General features: G+C 37.6%; 2 protein-coding genes across 2 annotated transcripts; both read left to right on the top strand.

Moving 5' to 3' along the window:
• The first annotated feature begins 456 nt into the window (after nucleotides 1-456).
• On the top strand, nucleotides 457-5,787 carry LOC136256267 (uncharacterized). Its single transcript, XM_066049194.1, has 2 exons — nucleotides 457-665; nucleotides 4,071-5,787. Exon 2 carries the CDS (start codon nucleotides 4,088-4,090, stop codon nucleotides 5,603-5,605), a length of 1,518 nt encoding a protein of 505 aa, XP_065905266.1. The 5' UTR covers nucleotides 457-665; nucleotides 4,071-4,087; the 3' UTR covers nucleotides 5,606-5,787.
• Nucleotides 5,788-14,590: 8,803 nt separating this feature from the next.
• LOC136256324 (uncharacterized) lies at nucleotides 14,591-20,000 on the top strand. Its single transcript, XM_066049248.1, has 2 exons — nucleotides 14,591-17,188; nucleotides 17,252-20,000. The coding sequence occupies exons 1-2, from the start codon at nucleotides 15,169-15,171 to the stop codon at nucleotides 19,651-19,653; spliced, it is 4,422 nt and encodes a 1,473-aa protein (XP_065905320.1). The 5' UTR covers nucleotides 14,591-15,168; the 3' UTR covers nucleotides 19,654-20,000.
• The last annotated feature ends 36 nt before the right edge of the window (nucleotides 20,001-20,036 follow it).

Raw genomic sequence — 20,036 nt, forward strand, 5'->3', positions numbered from 1 at the left:
TTTTGAAAATAGGTACTAGAAGGTTGAATGTAGTGGCATTTCAGTCAACAGTTTTTTTAGGTAAGCTCAAGACCAGCTATATGAATGTCAACTGGGAAAATATGTTAAATATCTCTATCAAAATTGTGGAAATTGTGGACATTTTTTCCAAGAGGGCGGGTTCTTCAGAACCCCCCAGGCCTGCCTATGATTCCATTTACGGCATGCATTAAAATCAAGTCATTTAAGTCTCAGCCCTTGTTATCATTGTTAGGTTAAGTAATCCTAAGGCTGCAGCACATGTTGCTGTAGATTTTCAGTGCTGGTCACTGTAATTAAAGCATTAATAATAATAAAATTCACGGCTTCTTGATTAGAAGTTTTCTAACACTACTGAAACAGATAACCTGAAAGTTTTAGAAGACCTTAAAAGTCCAAACAAGATGCACGCTGAAGTCAGGCTTCTCGAAGCTCACTAAGCCACAACAGCAATCACGTAGCTACGCCGGTTGCAATTAAATTCGAAGTTTAATGCATGCCGGATCACTTGCATCAGATGGCCGTGTTGTGAAATGAGTGTTGGAGCTTGATCAAGTTAGATTGCAACATCTTATAAATTAAACCATCCGATAGTGCCGACAGACTACTGAATTTCCAGTATCAATATACGTTGTCTTCTTCGTAAGGTGAGTCATTCAACATACATGGCTAGCTACATGTAGCTATCTGTATAGCTAGCTACCATGATAGCTACTGCAGCCGTAGCTACTGGGTCTTGCATAGGGTTTATGAATGATAAAACGTTTGTTACTGGTAACTTCCAGTAGCTAGTTGCTTGAACATGAGTGGCTGCCGGTTTTTTATCAGTCGTACGTACTGGTGTAAATTATAGCTCGACGTCACCTTAAGGCGTAACAAATTGCTACTCGGTAATAGCTTACTGTTACAATGTTATTATACTGTTGAAGTTTTAAACTAGTAATAGGCATTCCAGTATCCGAGATTTTTTAATTAAAAAATTCTCCGTATAGACTATTCCCCAATAGAACCCTGGCACAAAATGACAACTCGTGTTTAACTTGGGATTGTTCCGTCGTCCGAGCTCCAATGAGGATGAAAATCGCTGTGGGGTTTGTCCACACGCTGATCATCATGAAAATCTTAGTTTTATCGTGCGCGTTACATATAAGTAAGTTCTGTGTTGATTTGTAATCTTTTCAAACCTTGTAATGTAGCTATGTAGAATACTTTAAAACTTTAAAAAACGTACTGTCGGGTGCAAGGTAGTCACTGGTGCTTACTTTAAAGTGCGTAGTTACTTCACTCGGATTAGCGATTTTCAGCTCCAGAGCAATTTTCTGATGGCTGTGTCATCAGCTCAAAAGTATAAACCACTTCAGAGTCGGCATAGCTAACAATTCCATAATTGAAACCACAACTCCACCTTAGGTATTGTTGCACCATTGTGGCACCTCCACTTTAGTTGTTTACTTTATAAGTTGCTAACTTGATGTCTTTACTAACTTGAGATAGCCACTTGCCTATGGGTATACACCACTGTATTGAGAAGTGTGCAGTAGGTGAACATATTTGCTCACCACAAAGCATACAAAGATCGCTGAGATCCAATAAGACCTGAAGTTACTCTCATTACATGTACAAATTTGCAGCTAGGAGCAACTGCAGTTTCAAGATAGTCAAAATTGCTAGATGGTTTCCTGATTCAATTGTGCCATTTTTCCTTGTAAAATGTATGGGAAGCCCTGGAGAAAAAATGTACCTTTTTTCAGTTTTTAAGCACTGTGCATGCCAAAGTAGCTAATTCCAACCCAACAAACTATATATTTCTGAGATCGACAATCAATACTCTATCTATTGAGCATATAAAAAGCCCGTTTTTCCAAAATTTAAAAATCGGTCTGGAATGCTTACTAGTAATCGTGAGCATATAAAAATAGTCACAGGTGGTGGAAACTTTTTATTAGACAACTATCCCTCTAGGGACCTGCAAGGAGGCCTAACAGTAAGCTTGTGAAGCAGGGAGTCAGAAACCTGCCTACTGAAAACTATGCTGAATGCAGAAAAAATTCCCAGGCCAGGTGGTGACAGGGAAGGAAGGGTGCATGGTCACTACTCTAATAGAACAATCACACTTTATCACTTTCTATAAATTGTAGCTATTAATTTTCCTGTAAAAACATGGTGAAAACTACCTCAGAGACTTTAGAATTTGAAAAATAGTAGAATTTGGAATATTCCCCAGATCCTCTAGTTCAGAATAGCATCTATGTTGTATGATGACATGCACCATGTAGCTATATCTCATTTCCAAAGTTGCAAACTCTTTGGCTTACTCCACTACTCCTTGACATAATATTATATGAAAGTAAATTATACAGAATTGGCAATGCATGAAATTTTGTACAAACAAGAAGTGAGTATAATATTTCACTGATACAATTGTATCAGTGGTATATATCTAGTTCTTGCTTTTACAAAAGTGAGATATCGGCCTTGTAGGGCTACTGAGCTTTGTAACTAGCCACTATAATAAAATACTTTTGGCAGGAGGATACAGATAGTTGACTAGTGATGCAACATTATTAATTTTATAGAGAAAGACTTTTGAAAAGAATCCTTAGCATAGGTAGTTTATAGCTAGTGAAAATATATAGCTATGAAGCTACCAGCTATACTAAAATATTCTCAAACTGTGTAGGTCTATCAACAATTAACTGTGACAAGTTCATCATCACGACCTTGTGCTTAAGTGTTCAGTTATTGGATGCTTAGTTTAGTCCATTGTCATGATAATCAAACCCTTGTTTAATTTAGCAAGACCATAAACAAGAATACCAGACCAGACATTGCTTGTGAGTGTAACATTAGAAGAAACAAACAATGTTCAACAGCCATATTATTGTTTATCGTCAAAGAAATCAGTTGAACTAATAGTATGGCTTATGTGTGGCAACATATACTGCCAGCTAGATGTTCACTTTTGCTTAAATTATTTATCTCAAATTGGATAGTTTACTGAATGACTATAGACTGAAGTTAGAGACAGTTTTAGCTTTCTCGCTGGTGCTTATTGGGAAAATGCAAAGTAAGAAGTCAATATATGTTATAATTAAGTTTAGGACGAACCATACAATGTAGTTTTAGTTTTCTCGCTGGTCCTTGCTGAGATAACAATTCTATAAGAATTCAATATGTTAAGGATGGATGCAAAAGAGATTCTGGATCCTGTAGCCATTGTGACTTTTTGACACACATGCATGTTTATGGAAGATCGAGTCACCACTAGCTATAAGTCTGGGATTCTATTCTGCATTTTTAGTGTCACAATCCTGACTCGCTGCACTTGCGGGCTTCATATGTGCCATGAATTGCACAAAACATTCTTGTAAAATTAACCTTATGTACTGAAGCACTGAGCAATGTTGCTGTTTGCTGATGCAGTTTAATTAGATGGCTAAACTATTTGTTCATGTTTCCTGTCACACCATGAAGGTCTGTATTGTGAGTGGTCTAGTCAGACTATTAATTGTGCCTCAAGCTGAACCATATACAGTTGTCTTAAGTGATCTTCTTAGACAGCAATTCTCAGATAACAGCTATACAGTATATCTGAAATGATCATGGAATTTTATAGTATTAAAGTACTCTCTAGTGTTAACTAGCATTAATACTACAGCCATTCCTATGTGATGTACTTTTATTGTTCAAGTAACAGTCACGTAGATTGTTAATTCCTGTCAAGCAAAAGCATTGTGGGATCTGATAAATAATACATCATATGATTGCAATGAATACTAGCAGATCCATTTTAATGTCCAGATGCCAATATACTTAACAATGAACATCCGAGTATTTGTAGGTACTGTAGGTTTTTTTTTTTTTTTTTTGAAGGGAAGACTGCATCAGAGTAGAAAACTACTGGTTGCCATGTAACTGCATATAATATTATATTAAACACACATAACTCATAACTTCATACACATGTACTTATATAGAAGACATATACAGTAGGAATGTTCACACACCTGCACAAACATGAAATTTAAACTAAACACATGTTTACTTTGCAGGTACAAGAAAAGCGACCATGGCCAATTTCAAAGCTTATGCAGTAAATAGCATTTTGGCATTATCTCTTGTCTCCCTGTACTGGTGTTTTACATTATACTATGCTGCCAGTGTGGATCACACAAGAAAAGTGTACATAATCAAAAACACAGAATATACCACCAACTACAACTTCTTTGAGTCAAACTTGCCCCAAAAAGGCTCACCTCAGAATGACAGGAATATTACGGAGGATGTCATAGCGGGAAATTCTGTGAGAAAAAGTAAAGCTAAACAAAACACACCTCTTGCAACAAAATATGCCAAGAAACGTTTTGCCATGACACATGTACAAAAAGATACCAGTCAATTTGATGGCAAAATGGGATACATACTTGTAACATTATATGCTGAACAGCAAATTGGGGCAGCCATGAACATGTTCTCTCTACAGAAATGGGCCAAAACTGTAAATGCTTCTGTGGTAGAACCTTTTGTTGTTGATTCTCAGTTTAAACTTCCATACAGTTATCCAATAAAAAATTTGAATAACAAACTTCGTTTCAGAGACTATTTCAATATACAAATTTGGAATGAATTAAGTGTTGCAAATAATGCCACACCTCTGACATCATGGAGTGACTTTTTGAACAGAAAGCCAAAAACATTTATTTTTGTTGCTATTATAAATGCTTACAAAAATGTGATAAATCCAGTCCACATCAATGATGACATTATGAATCAGTTTGAGTGCAAAGATACATTTGATTGGTTTACACATAAACTAAAGGATTATAAGGATTTACTACAAGCAAAAATGGTGAGGCGTGTGTGCCTATCATTTTTCAATACCCGGATGAACATCAGTGACTTCACTCAATACATATATGGGGATATTGATCCTACAGATACCATAGTTTGGTTTCAAATTTGGAAAGGATTTGCTTACAACAACAGAGTCAGAGTAATTCAGCAATATTTTCATAGAACTCGTGAAATACTGCCAATGGTACGCTCGAGTGATAGAATAGTTACGGATGCTCAAAATTATGTTAGGCGGTATCTGGGAACTGAGTTTGGTGAGTATGTGGGCATCTCCATTCGGTCAGTCGTGAGAGCAAAGTACTTAACTCCACCTGGTGAAGAGCACATGTATACCTTTTTTAGGGATTGTTTTAAAAATCTTGGAGAGACTATTCAATCATTAAACACAACTAGCAAAAAAGTATTTATGTCATTAGATTTGGGAAGATTTGGTGATAAAACACAAACATTATTTATATCTCCACCAATGATTAGATCTATTGAAGACATGTTGTTTCAGACTGTGTACAATGGTTCAGTAAAAATGCAGGAATGGGAATCATCTTTTATTGACAGTACAAATGGTATAACAGATAGTGGATACATTGCAGCCGTACAGAGAACAATACTAGACAACAGTAAATGTCTTATCATGTTTGGTGGCAGATCTAATTTCCAAAGAAGTATTGAAGTGGAATTTAAAGACAAATATGGCAACAATTCATGCATTCATGATGTCTGCTACACACAATAATTGCTCTAGATAATAGTTTTCGTGCACTGACCAACATGCTCTATTGTTAATAATATATAATTATTTTAAATTTGTCGATTGTCAATAAGTACACTATAGCTACTGCATATGAATTTAACATTAACTTTGTCATTTTATATATCATTTTATTATGTGAGAATATGCATGACATTCATAATTTGTATGATTACAGTTGTGGGTGCAACTCTGGTTGCATTGGGAAAATATAGTGTGTCGTGTCTGTGTATGTATGAGTCTGGGTATCATAGTTATTTTGTTAATGGTTCAAGCACATTCACATGTTATCAGTAGTGGTTAAATTTCCAAGTCAAAAACGCTGTCCAAAATCACTTGATGTTGCTTGCAGTTTGCACAGCTGGTATTTATATATCAATCACAACTTTTTTCACCCAGGCGTTTGAGGGCTGCACTCTTTTTTTACAGCTTGGCTGTTTTTGAGTGGTTATCAATATTGCATATATATGATATTTTGACCAAGATGATAATCTGAATTGAGACTCAATTCAATTGACACAATCCAATTGTGTATGGTGGTTGCTTGTGTTTTTGTGTCTGGTGAGTTTTCTGTCTGTTATACTGACATAATGAAGAATTGGTGAGTCAGTATATACAACCACATCAAAAGCTATAGCTAGGCAATAAATATTTGAAACAAAAAAAATACTAATTGATTTCCACACTGTCAGTAAAATATTTACTAATTCAGAGCCCAAAGATGTGCCAATAGTAACTGCATCGTCCATTGCAAATAGAGTTAATCCCCTACTGACTGATATACCTTCATTACATACAAATTCTACACACTTTCATCTTCACCATATCCATGTGTTGATTGTGTTCTCTATTCTTAATTTGTATATGTTTTTTCAGGGTCATATAAAGGATTTCGATACTAATACTTTAGATTGGAATACAGCTACGATGTGAGTTGAATACAGTAGTTGATCTAGTCCTAGGCACCCATGCATTAAAGGCTTTCATATGCAGTATTTAGATATATTAATGCAATGCTTCCTTACAATACTAGTAGTAACTGCTCTGTTCTCTTCTTGCCATTCACCTTCTAGTGGCCACCTCATGTAGCCCAACTTTGGTCCCATATATGATCAATGAGGATTCACTGTAATAGTGTTTGTGGCTATTTTTGTTTGCATTTATTAGAATAGACAGTTTTGTCAACTATTAGTAATCTGTGCTAAAACACACTTCCAAATGAGCAGTATGGTGTGGCACAGGTACAGTACATAGAGCTCCTATTGATGGTCTAGTGACACCTTGTTAACAAGACCATATAAATGCAAGCACTTGTAGTTATACATACACTGAAACCTTGTTAATTAGTGGCATACTATCGCTGGTATCCTGTCCATCAATGTGAAGTATTTTAAACAAACAAAAAAAAAACAGCTTTATGGAGGATATGCATGTACATTACAGTATATGGGATTTCCTATACAGTAAAATTCCAGCAAGTCAGAATATCTATGAGTGTAAGCCACCTGCTAGGCAAGCCACACATAAATGTTATGGGAAAGTCAGCACACTTAGTTGCAGACCACACCATTCACAATATTTATGTATTTTAGGTACTTGAATGTGGAGATTCTGTAATGATACATGTGCCCTATAAATGCCATTGAAAGTGAAAAGTGACCGGTCAAATCATTAGCTCAAATGGTGTTACCTAACACACACACACACACACACACACACACACACACACACACACACACACACACACACACACACACACACGTCACACACACATACTACTAGACAAAAATAACATTACTGAAATAGGGTTATGTATGGTTCTGAAGTCAGTGTTACTGAAACAACCATTTAAAACATTAGAGAACAAACAAACAAACAAACAAACAAAAAGTTTGGCTACACATCTAGAGCCCAAGTACGTATGTGCTAATAATTAATGAGTCATAAAGAATATGTGACATGTACTTCTTCAGAATACTTGGAGTTCAGTGTTAATACTATAGCTAATACTATATGATTAGAATGCAGCTACACTGAAAACTTTTATTGTGAGTTGAATTGTTGATCTAGTCCTAGGCCCCCACAAAAGGCATTGTTAATATGCAGTGCATAGATACATACATTAATGTCCTTCTAATGCTGGTATTAATTATAACTGCTCTATCCATGTGCTATTATACGTAGTTGTATTACTTAATTAGGAACATAACATAAACCTTTTATAGTGGCCACCTCATGTAACTCAACTTTGGTCCCATATACTCTGTAAATGCTGAGGAGGCTTAAGACCACATGTAACTAAAGCATGAGAAAAACCACAGGTAGTTCCATTAATAATGATTCACTGTAACAGTGTTTATGGATGCAAGATTGTTTACATCTATTAGAATAGACAGTTGTATCAACTACATACTATTATAGTCTGTGTTAAAATTTCCAAATGAACTATCCAATAATATTATGGTGTGGCACAGGTAATATGCATAGAACCTACAATCACATGCACTGATAGTAACATCACATCAACAAGACCATGCATTCTTATGCATACCGTACATCTATACTAAAATCTTATTTAGTGGCATACTATAGCTAGTATCTTGCATGTCTATTTAAAAACAACTCTATGGTGTCCAAGAAAGACTATACTCATGCACACAGTATAAGGGATTTCCTCAGTATTAGGGATTTCCTCAGTATAAGGAATTTCCTCAGTATAGATAGAAATTCCAGCAAGCCAAGTCAGAATACATATCTATGGGTGTATGTAAGCCACCTGTTAGGCAAGCCATTGCATGTCATGGGAAAGATAACGCACTTGTGAAAATCTGAAAAAATATATATATATTTTAAAGTTGATGAGACTATAGCTAAATCTTTTAAACTACTGGATAGAAATAAGACAGGTGTGGAGAAGGGAGAAGATTCACATGTTTCAAACATGCAGTGGTGATTGTGAAACTTTTATACCAGGATTGCAGCTAACCACACTTTGTTGTCAACTACACTATTAGTGTTAAACTATTTTACTGGAATGAGGATGTAGAAATCTCATAAGTGACAGTTGTATTGTTTATGGTAATTGTGTCCTACAAATGCTATGATTATATTATGAAGTGCAGTCAAAACATTATTGCTTAGACCAGTTTTGTGATTTTCCAAGTTCTTGCAATGCAGTCATATCAGACAATTCAATATATTTTAATGTCATTCAGCTATAGTATGAAAATGTACTGTTTGTTCAATTAGAATTTTAAAAAAAAACCAATTCTACAAAATCCTGTTAATTTTAGCAACTTTTAGCTATATGCTCAACTGCATAGAAGTGGTTGACAGTAAAAAAGCAGTCTATAAGTATCATGCAACTGTTTAAATATACGTTCTTTGATATTGTATATGCATTAGTTTGCCAGTGATAGTTATAAACGGCGAACAGAATGTAATGAATTGCCCACCAACGCCCACACACAATTTGAGCCTTCGTTAAAATGGCCTTGCTCAAAGACGATTAAATGTCTATGATGTATAAATACTTTGGTTAGTTTATCATGCTGTAATATTGTGCTGCTGTGTTATACTATAACAATATTAATGCCTACTGATATTATTTAATGATGTTTCTATTACTTTACTGCACGGTGGGAGGTGGAAGCGTCCATGATAATGATTGGGCAATGTGCAAATTAGGTAAGTGTATGCTTTGTACAAAGAAGCCCACGTAGCTGTGCAGGGCTCATCTTCTGTACAGGCTCAGCTTCTGTATAGTCCTTTATTTTCCGGAGGGGTAGCCAACGCCCACGCAAAGCACCCAAATGGTGTGTACGAGAGTCCCAATCTTTATGTATTTTAAAAGCATTAGTGAGATTGCTAACTAGTAACTACCTGTACAGTTGTTGATCTACATCTTGTTTTAGCTATTCGTGATCGATCATTGTCTACTTTGTAAAACTCACTTTCTCCCTGGCATTATTTGTACGTGATTTTGGATTAAGAATTTGGTTTCTAAAATATTTGTGTATTTCTGATTGGATTTCTCACATAGCATTCAAGAGTCCCAAGGCATTGGCTACCCCTCGCTTTTTACCAAAAGTCAGTTCATCTCTAGTTGACAAAGGTAGTCTGACCATCTAATTATGATATTAGAATCTAAATTAAATTCTTGATCACAGATACACATTTCCTTTGTTGCTATATGTGGTGCACCACAAACTTAACTAATGTAAACAACCATTACCGTACCTTGTAGTGTTTTATTTTTATGTGAATATGTAGTGTAGTGTAGTAATATGTAGTGTAGTGTAGTATGTGTGTGTATGTGTGTGTGTGTGTGTGTGCGTGAGTGCGTGCGTGCGTGCGTGCGTGTGCGTGTGTGATTGTGTGCGTGCGTGTAGTGTTTGCGTGATAAAGATTTTTAAAAATTCACTAATTAAAATGTGACCGTTTCTTCCACAGGTTTACATGCTGGAGAACTGCAAACAACTAACTTGAAACTTTTATAATGACCATTTTTTTAAAAATATTTGTTTGATTACATGTACAAAATACAAAGATGGATCACGTGATCAAAATAGTTATTAGCATGATGTACAAGGCCATTGACCATTGAAAAGTTGATGAATTAAACATTCAAGAACGGAATGCTTCTCCATTGCAGCTCGCCCACGCAATAAAGCGCGCGCGTCACTAATAATCAGTGCTAAGCCGGGGTATGCGACTATTGGATTGAGATGGTGATTTTTATAAAATTATTTGTATCATGTAAAACGTTCGTCACGAACGGTATAACTAGCTGAAGTATTCAACCAAGGAGAGATCTAGCCTTGTATAACCGGGATTCGTTAAAAAGTTCGCGCCTGGATTGTTGGGATGAGCTAATATTTTCATTACCAATGGTTTTATGTGTAATGTTAACCCCCCTGCTTAAGCTGTTACATTTTACGTGAAAGTAGATGTCATGCTGGCCATTCCTGCTAGAACCAGGGAAAGGTTTAAAAGTTATCTGACGCTCCATGACAGAGCCTTGAAAACCGGCTTCCAGTGTAGACGCGTGTATCTTGTCAATAAATTTTTATTTTTTTAAAAGTCGCTTAATTGTTGGATATGTCGTCATGCATTGTACAAGCACGTGTGTGCACAGTTGCTTAATTACAGATATTCCAGTGTTATCTACACTCACAGTACTTTAAAAAGTCCACACATAAAACTTGACAGCTACAGAACATTGCTTAGCTACATACATTATAACTGCGCATACTAACATAACACATATGGAACTTGATAATTGTAAAAACTTGGAAAACCATGCACACACACACACACACACACATGCGCGTACACATATGTACATGTAAATTTGATACATACACACACACACACACACACACACATACATATACACACATGCACACACACCCAAACGCACACACACACTCTACTAGACAAAGATAACATTACTGAAGTAGGGTTATGAATGGAAGTGAAACAACCATAAGCTAGGTAATAAACATTTGAAACATTGTAGAGAAGTTAAAAGAACACAAGATTGGCCACACTGTCAGTAAAGTATATTCACATCTAGAGCCCAAAAGTGTGCTAATATATTAATGCATCCAAGGAGAGTTAACCCCCTACTGATAGCTGTACTTTCACTGCACACGAGTTCTATACACACTTTCATTTTCACCATATCCATGTGTTATTTGTATGTTTTATCAGGGTCATAAAGAATCTGAAATCATATGTGACATGGTGCACTTCTTCAGAAGACATGGAGTTCAATGTTAATACCGTGACAGTAGTATGTTACGATTGGATATTAAAACTTCATTGTGAGTTGAATAGTTGGTTTAGTCCTAGACTCCCACTAAGACATTTTTTCAAATATACAGCAGCATTTAGATACCTTAATGCGATGCCACTTTGTTAGGCATGTAACATAAAAAGCTTCACGTACTGTTCACCTATGGCCACCTCATGTAGCCCAATGCAACTTGACATAACTTTGGTCCCATATACACAATGAATGCTATACGACTAAGGCTCTGTAAGAAGGCTCAAAGAGTCGGAAACATGTAACTGAAACGTGAAGAATGCAGAAAAATCCAGAGGTAGTCCCATAAAATTGATGACCGGAGGATTCTCTGTAACAGTGTTTATGGCTGCAAGCTTGTTTGCATTTACTAGAATAGACAGTTTTGTCAACTACTAATAGTCTGTGTTGAAACATTTCCAAATGAACTATCCAACATGGCATGGCAAAGCAATATAGAGCCCCTATTGACACTATAACACTGATGGTGACATCACACCAACACAAGTATAGCACATATGTATAGTGAAACCTTGTTTAGTGGCATACTATAGCTACGTAGTACCTTGTCAATCAATGTGAAGCATTTTTTATAAACAGCTCTATGTTGTCCAAGGAAGATATGCTCACATGCACAGTATATGGAGTTATTGCAGCAACCCAAGTCAGAATATCCATGGGTGTATGTAAGCCCTGCTGGGCAAACCACTGCATTGAGAAAGTCAGCACACAACTTGAAAAAATCAGTAATAAAATTGATGAGGCTAGCTAAATCTTTCTAGCTATATATACTGAGCAGTGAGGTGTGGAGAAGGAAGAAGTTTCGCATGTTTCAAACATGCAGTGGTGATTGTGAAACTTTTGTGAGAGTAGTTGACCACTGACCACACTTTGTTATCAACTACACTGAGTCTATTAGTGTTTATTACTGTTTAACTATCTTACTGGAATGAGGAATGAGGATCATAGAAGTTCCATGTGTGACAGTTCTACTGTTTATGGTGCATGTATCCTGTTCTGTGAGCATATTATGAAAGTGAAAAGTAACCATGTCAAAACATTATAGCTAGCTCAAATTGTCTATACCAGTATCTATCACAAGTTCTTGCAACACAAAGTATAATGATGTGTTTTACAATCATGTAGCTATGTGTGTAGTTGTGGAACAACAGATTTTTTTTGTCGTCTACACTCACAATAGCTTTGATGCCCACACACGCACGCACGCATGCGTTACATGCATGCATGCACACACATGATTCCCAATACATATATGCTTACTCAGTATGTATACGCTATGCCAAATTTTGATAGCAAATTTGTAGCTATTGTTTCATTACCTTGACGTCAACAATTGCGAATTTATTGTCAGAGATTCACTACTTACGATCTGTTGTCTAATAGCAGCTAACACTCAATGTCTGATTCCAATATACCTCATGTAGATTCTCACAAGGATCTTGGCGTGATACTATCTGAAGATCTGAGCTGGGAGAAACATCATAAAACTATCATTGCCCGTGCTTACAGAACACTTGGTCTAATTCGACGGACATTTGTCTGCAATCATTCACCTACTACCTTGGTTAGATTGTACGTATCCTTGGTAAGATCGCAATTACTTTACTGTACTCAGATCTGGCGACCACATTTGATGAAAGACATTGTTAACCTTGAGAGAATCCAACGCCGAGCCACTAAACACATCCTTAATGACTACACCAGCTGCTACAAAGATCGTCTAATTAACCTCTCCTTCCCCTCATATACATATTTGAACTGCAGGACATACTGTTTGCTATCAAGTCACTAAAGTCACCAACCTACCAGTTCAACATCAACAACTTTATCAGTTTCAACTCTTCTACTACTAGGGCTGGAGCAAGCAATAAACTCTTGATACCTCAACACCTTAACAACACAGCTCGACATTCTTATTTCCATCGGTTACCATCTTTGTGGAATGCCATGCCGATAATGGATATAAACACATCATATTCTACTCTCAAATCTAAGCTTAAATCATTCTTATGGAATCACTTTCTAACGAATTTTGACGAGAGCAACAACTGTACCTTTCACTTCCTTTGTCCTTGCAGAACCTGTCATCAATCCAGACCTCCAGTCACAAACTTCAAACATTTATAATTAATCAACATAACATTGTATAATTGTAGATAATTTTGTATCTAGGCAGGCTGATGGTGCAAGTTACCATCAGACCTTTGGTGTCACTTTTCACCATAAAGCATTAAATAAATAAATAAAATAAATAAATAAAAATAATGATGTTAACTTATCCCTGCATGGTACATACCGTAATTCGCTTTATTTTCGTGCAAAAAAATTTCATGATAAAAAATTTCGTGTAAAAAATTTTCGTATGATTTACGTGTAAAAAAGTTTTCGAATGATTTACGTGGATGACTGCTCTATTGGCGTACAAATTTTGCATACGAAAAATTATTTCACAACGAAAAAAGTATATTACGGTAGATGCTGTGTGACTCAATTGTTATCAGTGTTAGATGATTGTACCATACAGTGGCGGATCTAGGAATTTTCAGAGGGGGTTCAGGTTCAGGAAGTTTTCAATAACACTGTGATCCCACCAGCGATAGTCCAGCTGGTGTTGTTAAGGTAGTCTCGCATGCCAGACGGTTTATTTACCGCCCCCACACAAACCGTCTGGCACGCGAGACTATTGTTAAGGCTATACCTTATGTTGCGCGGGCCCGACAGACTGCATTTTTCTTCAAATTAAATGGTTTTGAAAATCACGTGTACGGATCACGTGTTCTTAATTAAAGACAACACTGCGTCAGCATCGTTGTTATAGTCAAAAACGGACCATTTAAGATCGTCCAACACTCTAAAATTGTACAGATACGATGGAAAAGCTCTTTCGGTGATTTATTTTTAAATCTGATGCTAGACTAATTTTATAATATTATAATTGCCTTTCAATATATTAGAGCCTTGCAACCAGGCAGTCTATTAATATGAAACCTAGATTTTTAACTGTATGTAAAATATTGTAAGGTAAGTGCGCCTAATTCCAGACAGTTCCTAACTCCGGACACTTCTAATGTTTGGCGTCATGCATATCTCCAAAACTCTCTACAGCGCTTACTTGAAATTTTAGGTAGTCTAGTCGAAATTTTGTGAACCTAGTAATCTCAAGAACTATGAAGTTTTTTTTCTGATTTATGTTCCAAGGTGGTTCTAGAACAGATTCAGCTTGGTTGCCCAAGTGGCAACTTTGGGCAACTCTAGAAAATTGGCGAAAATTTATATGCAGGAAGTCATAAATTTACATATGAGCTAGTGTTCATAACTCTTCGGGATTTTATACAATCAAAGTAATTTTGGCACCATTGAATTCAGCACATTTTTCTGCACAAGATGATACTAATTTGAGGTCAAAAAACAAATTACGTAATTGGTTGCCATGGTAACGGACGTTCTATATTAATTTTTAAAAGGGAGCAGAAGAGTAGCTACCACTCGTTTTCAGACTTAAGTTTTGGTTGTATGATAATCTACAAGGTTTGATATTGGATCAGGAGTAGAGTAAGTGTAGATTTGATGCATTTGGCTGGTTTTCTAATTAATGCAGTACGTTTTTCTGTTTCATTTTTGTAAACTTTACTTTCAACTTTAAAAAAATTGTTTTTTAGGTGTTTGACATCCTGCAATACATATTTCTGCAACAATTTTCACATTTCTTTTGCTTCCGATGGCTACATTGGGTGATCAAAAGTGCTTTCTTCCAATCTGTAGTAAGTCTGGGCAATTTAGCACTTTCAAACAAAAAGCAGTGAAGAAGCTGATAGAGTGTGCAGTGGAGCGTGGTGACCAGGAGCTTCATAACAAATTGCAGAGCATTCTAAATTCTCATGGAGAACAAGCATCAGTTGAACTCCATAAGAACTGTTATTGTTCGTATACATCAAAGGATCATATAAAGAAACTTGTGTCAAGGAAGAGGAAGGCTTCGGAAGCTGACATCACAGAGGCTCCAACAGCTAGGGTTAGAAGATCACAAGTAGGTGATTTTCAGTTCAAAAATCACTGTTTATTTTGTGCTAAAGTGTGTGAACCTATAAACCCTAAGCATCCTGATAGGTGGGAGAAAGTAGTTCAGTGTGAAAGAAGGGGTATCAAGGATGCTGCACCTTTCAAAGATGCCGTACTTCAGTATTGTGGTGACCGAAATGATGAGTGGGGTCGGGAAGTTGCTATACGCTGTCATGGTGCATATGATTTAGCTGCTGTTGAAGCTCAGTATCACCTTCGATGCTACAATGAGTTCAGAAAACCTTTGAATAATTCTATTGATGTTATTTTGTATGATGATGAAGCCATGAAGTTGCTTGCTAATGAGATGTACGCCAATCAAAAACACTGTACTTGGTCATCAGTTGAGCTGTATGACAAATATCTTAGTTATGGTGGTCAGCTAGAAAGAAAACAGTTGTTTACTAAGTTAGTAACTTCTTTAGGCAGTGATGTGGTTGTACTTAACATTGAGGGTTGTGCATCGATTGTTGGATTCCGGGAATATGTAAGTAAGATGTTTAAACTTACTTATGTTAATTCTGTTGATGAGGAGAAGGAAGATGATTTAGTGAGAAAAATTAAATCTGAGTCGCATAGCATTGTAAGTAGCAGCAAAAGCTATGATGTCGGTGATTTTACCCATGACAAAGCAAAGCAGCACACCAGTGTCACCTTGCTACGGATTATTTCAAAACTGGTCTCAAACGGTGATGTCACTAAGAAGTCCTTGAGTTTATCACAATCCATACAGCATTGTATTACTAGTGCACGCAACCAAACAGCTTTAGGCTTAGCAATTCAGCTTCATCATAAGTTTGGCAGCAGAGATTTAATTGACATATTGCATGATCATGGCTACATAGTTCCATATGATGAGGTTTTACGGTTTCGCAAGTCAGCAGCTAAGTACGTAGAGGAGAATGCTACTACATTACATCAAATGATGGGTCTCACTGAAACAGTTGGTAGTATATTTGGATGGTACGATAACTTCGATTTGCTAGTGTCAACCCCAAATGGTCGTCGTGAAACTCATGCCATGGCTACAGAGTTTCAAATGCATCCTCACAATGGCAGCATAAAACCAGGCATCAGTGCTCTTGAGTTTCCTCGACTCACAATGCAGCAGGCCAAATCTGTAGGCAAAAACAGGGCTATACCACTAATCCATTATGCTGGTCCAAAGCAGGTGAAGCCTCCAGCAATGCTCACACACAAGATGCAAATTGGAATTCCATATGCTGATGTACGTGCTCGGCATACGAGCTTGGTGGCAGCTCAAGAAGCTGATGTTCTTTGGCTGAACAGTCTGAGCAATGGAAGTGAAGCAATAGAGTGGAATGGCTTTAATAATCAGCTTTCTAGGACCCAGGGTGACCTCAAACCAGCTACCACCTACATGTTTGGCCCTCTCATTGATGCCCCACCGTCTCACCCAGATACCATCCTCACAACTCTGACTTACATGCAAAAATCTCTTACTGATATGGGGATGAAACACATTCACCTTACCATGGACATGCAGCTTTTTGCAGTTACAAAACAGGTATGCTGGAATCAACCAAGCTTGTTCCACAATGTGATAGTCCATCCTGGTGGTATGCATATCATGCAGTCCTTCATTGGCTGTATTGGAAAGCTCATGAAGAGTTCAGGTGTTGAAGTGTACGTTGCTGCAGCATATGGAGGGCTAACTGGTAAGTTTAAAAGGTGTTGATGTAAATTGATATTAGTACTATTACTGGTGACTTTTTTGGCAGGTATCTTCAATGGAAAGTCTTGGGTGAAAGCCATGCGAGCTTTCCGTGGAGTGTCAGCCGCACTACTGAAACGATTCCTGTCAACTGGACCAAAGACACTAGAACAGATTGAGAAGTATTTGGAGACTGCTTGCCTCCATCCAACAGGACGTCACTGGGTCTACAACTTTCTTCTTCCGACACTTCTTGTCCACCAATTTGAGAGAGCAGAGAGAGAGGGCAATGTGCACTTGAAACAAGTGACACTGGAACGCATGATGAAATATTTCTTTCTTGCTGGCCATGTCCAATATGCTCGCTATCTCACTCAGTACCTTCTCGAAATGCGTGCTTTAGATACTGAGGGCAAGGTGGATCTTGTTTGTCGACATCATGCAGGTTACTGGAATGCTGTCTCTGCTGATCAATTTGGAGAACAGACGGCCATCAAGATGGGAAAAGGTTCTCTCAGAGGCATGACTCTGTCTCCAGAGTTAATTTCAGAGTGGATCGATGCCTTCCCCATTACTGTTCATGTATCACAGGCTGTGGACACTATGTACTCCTCTCATACACAAGAATTTAAGCAGAAGCAGCACAAGGAGGAGCAGAAACATCGACGTCTTTTGGATGCAGAAGATCGAAGTATGATTGCAGCAGAAGTAGAGAAGTACCCTCATCCTCTAGAAGACAGCAAAATTCATTTGTACAATCCTATAACAGGCCAAGTAGCACCTACTGATGTGAATGTGATGGACTCTTTTTTCATCGGAGAGAAAATGGAGCAGGCATACATCGCCACTCTCCCAGAAGGCTTCCACAATCCTATTTCTAGTCCTATAAAGACAATGTCGATTATTAAGAAACAAGCAAAAGGCAGCAAGGTGAGGCCAGTTATTGACTTGGAAAGCATGTTTCTTCGGCTATTGATGATTGGCCAGCAGCGACAGATAAAGCTTGAGCACCTTTTTACATATGAGCTATGTTCAGTTCCTTCATCACTTCTAGATGAACACAGTTGTCTCCGCAAAGCCAACAAGTCTGCTCTAGTTAAACGTCTTGGAGTGCTTGATGTCTTACCAGTAACTCCTGAAACTGTTGTAGTGGATGTTTCGCAGCTATTTTATCACACTGTGTGGCCACATGGTGGTAATCTGTCTAATTTGATTGCTTGCATTCAAAGTAAGATTAGTCGTTATCCAGATGCTACTGAGAAAATCATTGTATTTGACAAATACAATGACACTTCTGCCAAAGATCATGAGAGAATGCGGCGTGCTGGGGAGGTGGTAGTTGACTACGAGCTCTCCATCACTAGTCCCCTTCCCAAAAGAGATGCAATTCTCAAAAGCAAGAACAACAAGCGACGGTTGGCAAGTGTGTTGTGCACCTTCAGCATGGATAACAATGTGACAATGGAAACTAGGGATGATGGTGCCTTTAGTCATGATGAAGCTGATGTCACAATGGTTTCGTATGTCATACAGGCTGCTAGCCATGGCAAGAGTGTGATTCGTGTTCTTAGTGATGACACTGATGTCTTTGTTTTATTGGTCTATTGGGTGCATCGAGCTGGACTGCAATGTAAGGTACAGATGGAAAGATGGGATGGGACAGTGCTGGACATTAATGCTACTTGTGCTGACTTGGGCGAAAAATGCTTTCAGCTCCTTGGTATGCATGCCCTAAGTGGATGTGACACAGTATCGTACCCATATGGCAAGGGTAAAATCAGTGCACTTAACACCCTGCTTACTGGAAACTTCCCAGGTTTAGCCCATGAACTTGGTGAGGTAGACGCCACCCACACTGATTTGATGGAAGCGGCTCAACAATTTTTCTGTGCTCTTTATCGTCAGCCTAGCGGGACCTCAATGGAAAATGCTCGTTTCAAACTATTTACTAAGAAGAAGAAAGCCACAAAAATCATGGCTTTACCTCCAACATCTGCCAACCTCTTGCTGCATGTTTTGTGGGCACATCTACAGGTAATGCTATGGAAAGCAGCAGACCAGCAGGCACCACCTGACCAGTCATCAGACATTACCCACTTTGGATGGATTATCCAAAATGATATTCCGATTCCTGCAATTGCTCCAGGTGCTCCAGCTCCACCTGAACTAATTGACTTAATAAAGTGTAGCTGCAAGGCACAAGGCAAGCGATGCAGTTCTGAAGCTTGCAGCTGTCACAAAAAGCATGTACCATGCACTTCCTATTGCAATTGCTCTGGTGGAGAAGACTGCTGTAATCCACACTCTGTGAGACCTGGAACAAGCAGTGAAGAAGATGAAAATGAGGCAGATGATGACTATTTTGAAAGTGACACTGCGATCGAAGATGAAGAGGAAGGAGAGTCTGGTGATGTTCATGATGAAAACTGCATAATTGCTGAAGAGGATTTTGAATTAGACATGCTCTAGCTACTTAGCTTTGTTTTATAGTATAGTAATCTCAACCAATCATTCTAAATTTTTGTATATAATGCTATGGTGGAAAAAATGACATGAGAAAATATCTACAAAAACCATAGCTAACCGTATGCTAAAAGCATCGTGCATTAATTTTTGTAGTGAATTGTTTCTGCGGTGGCCATTTTAAATTTTCACTATGTTCTACACCTCAGATTCAAAAGTTAACACCAGAAATGAATTCTGCACCCCCAATAACCCTATATTAGACATATTACACAAAAAAAGTTTTTCTGTTGGAGCCGGTCATAGTCATATCGGCCATTTTAAATTTTCACAATTTTCCAGAGTTGCCCAAAGTTGCCACTTGGGCAACCAAGCTGAATTTGTTCTAG

This window comes from Dysidea avara, chromosome 5 (genome assembly GCF_963678975.1).
Source record: "Dysidea avara chromosome 5, odDysAvar1.4, whole genome shotgun sequence".
Classification (NCBI taxonomy): Eukaryota; Metazoa; Porifera; class Demospongiae; order Dictyoceratida; family Dysideidae; genus Dysidea; species Dysidea avara.

Excerpts from the sequence above, each read along its gene's own strand:
- LOC136256324 (XM_066049248.1), top strand. The coding sequence starts at position 15,169 with ATGGCTACATTGGGTGATCAAAAGTGCTTTCTTCCAATCTGTAGTAAG. Across the intron at positions 17,189-17,251 it reads AGCATATGGAGGGCTAACTG|GTATCTTCAATGGAAAGTCT; the intron begins GTAAGTTTAAAA and ends CTTTTTTGGCAG.
- LOC136256267 (XM_066049194.1), top strand. The coding sequence starts at position 4,088 with ATGGCCAATTTCAAAGCTTATGCAGTAAATAGCATTTTGGCATTATCT.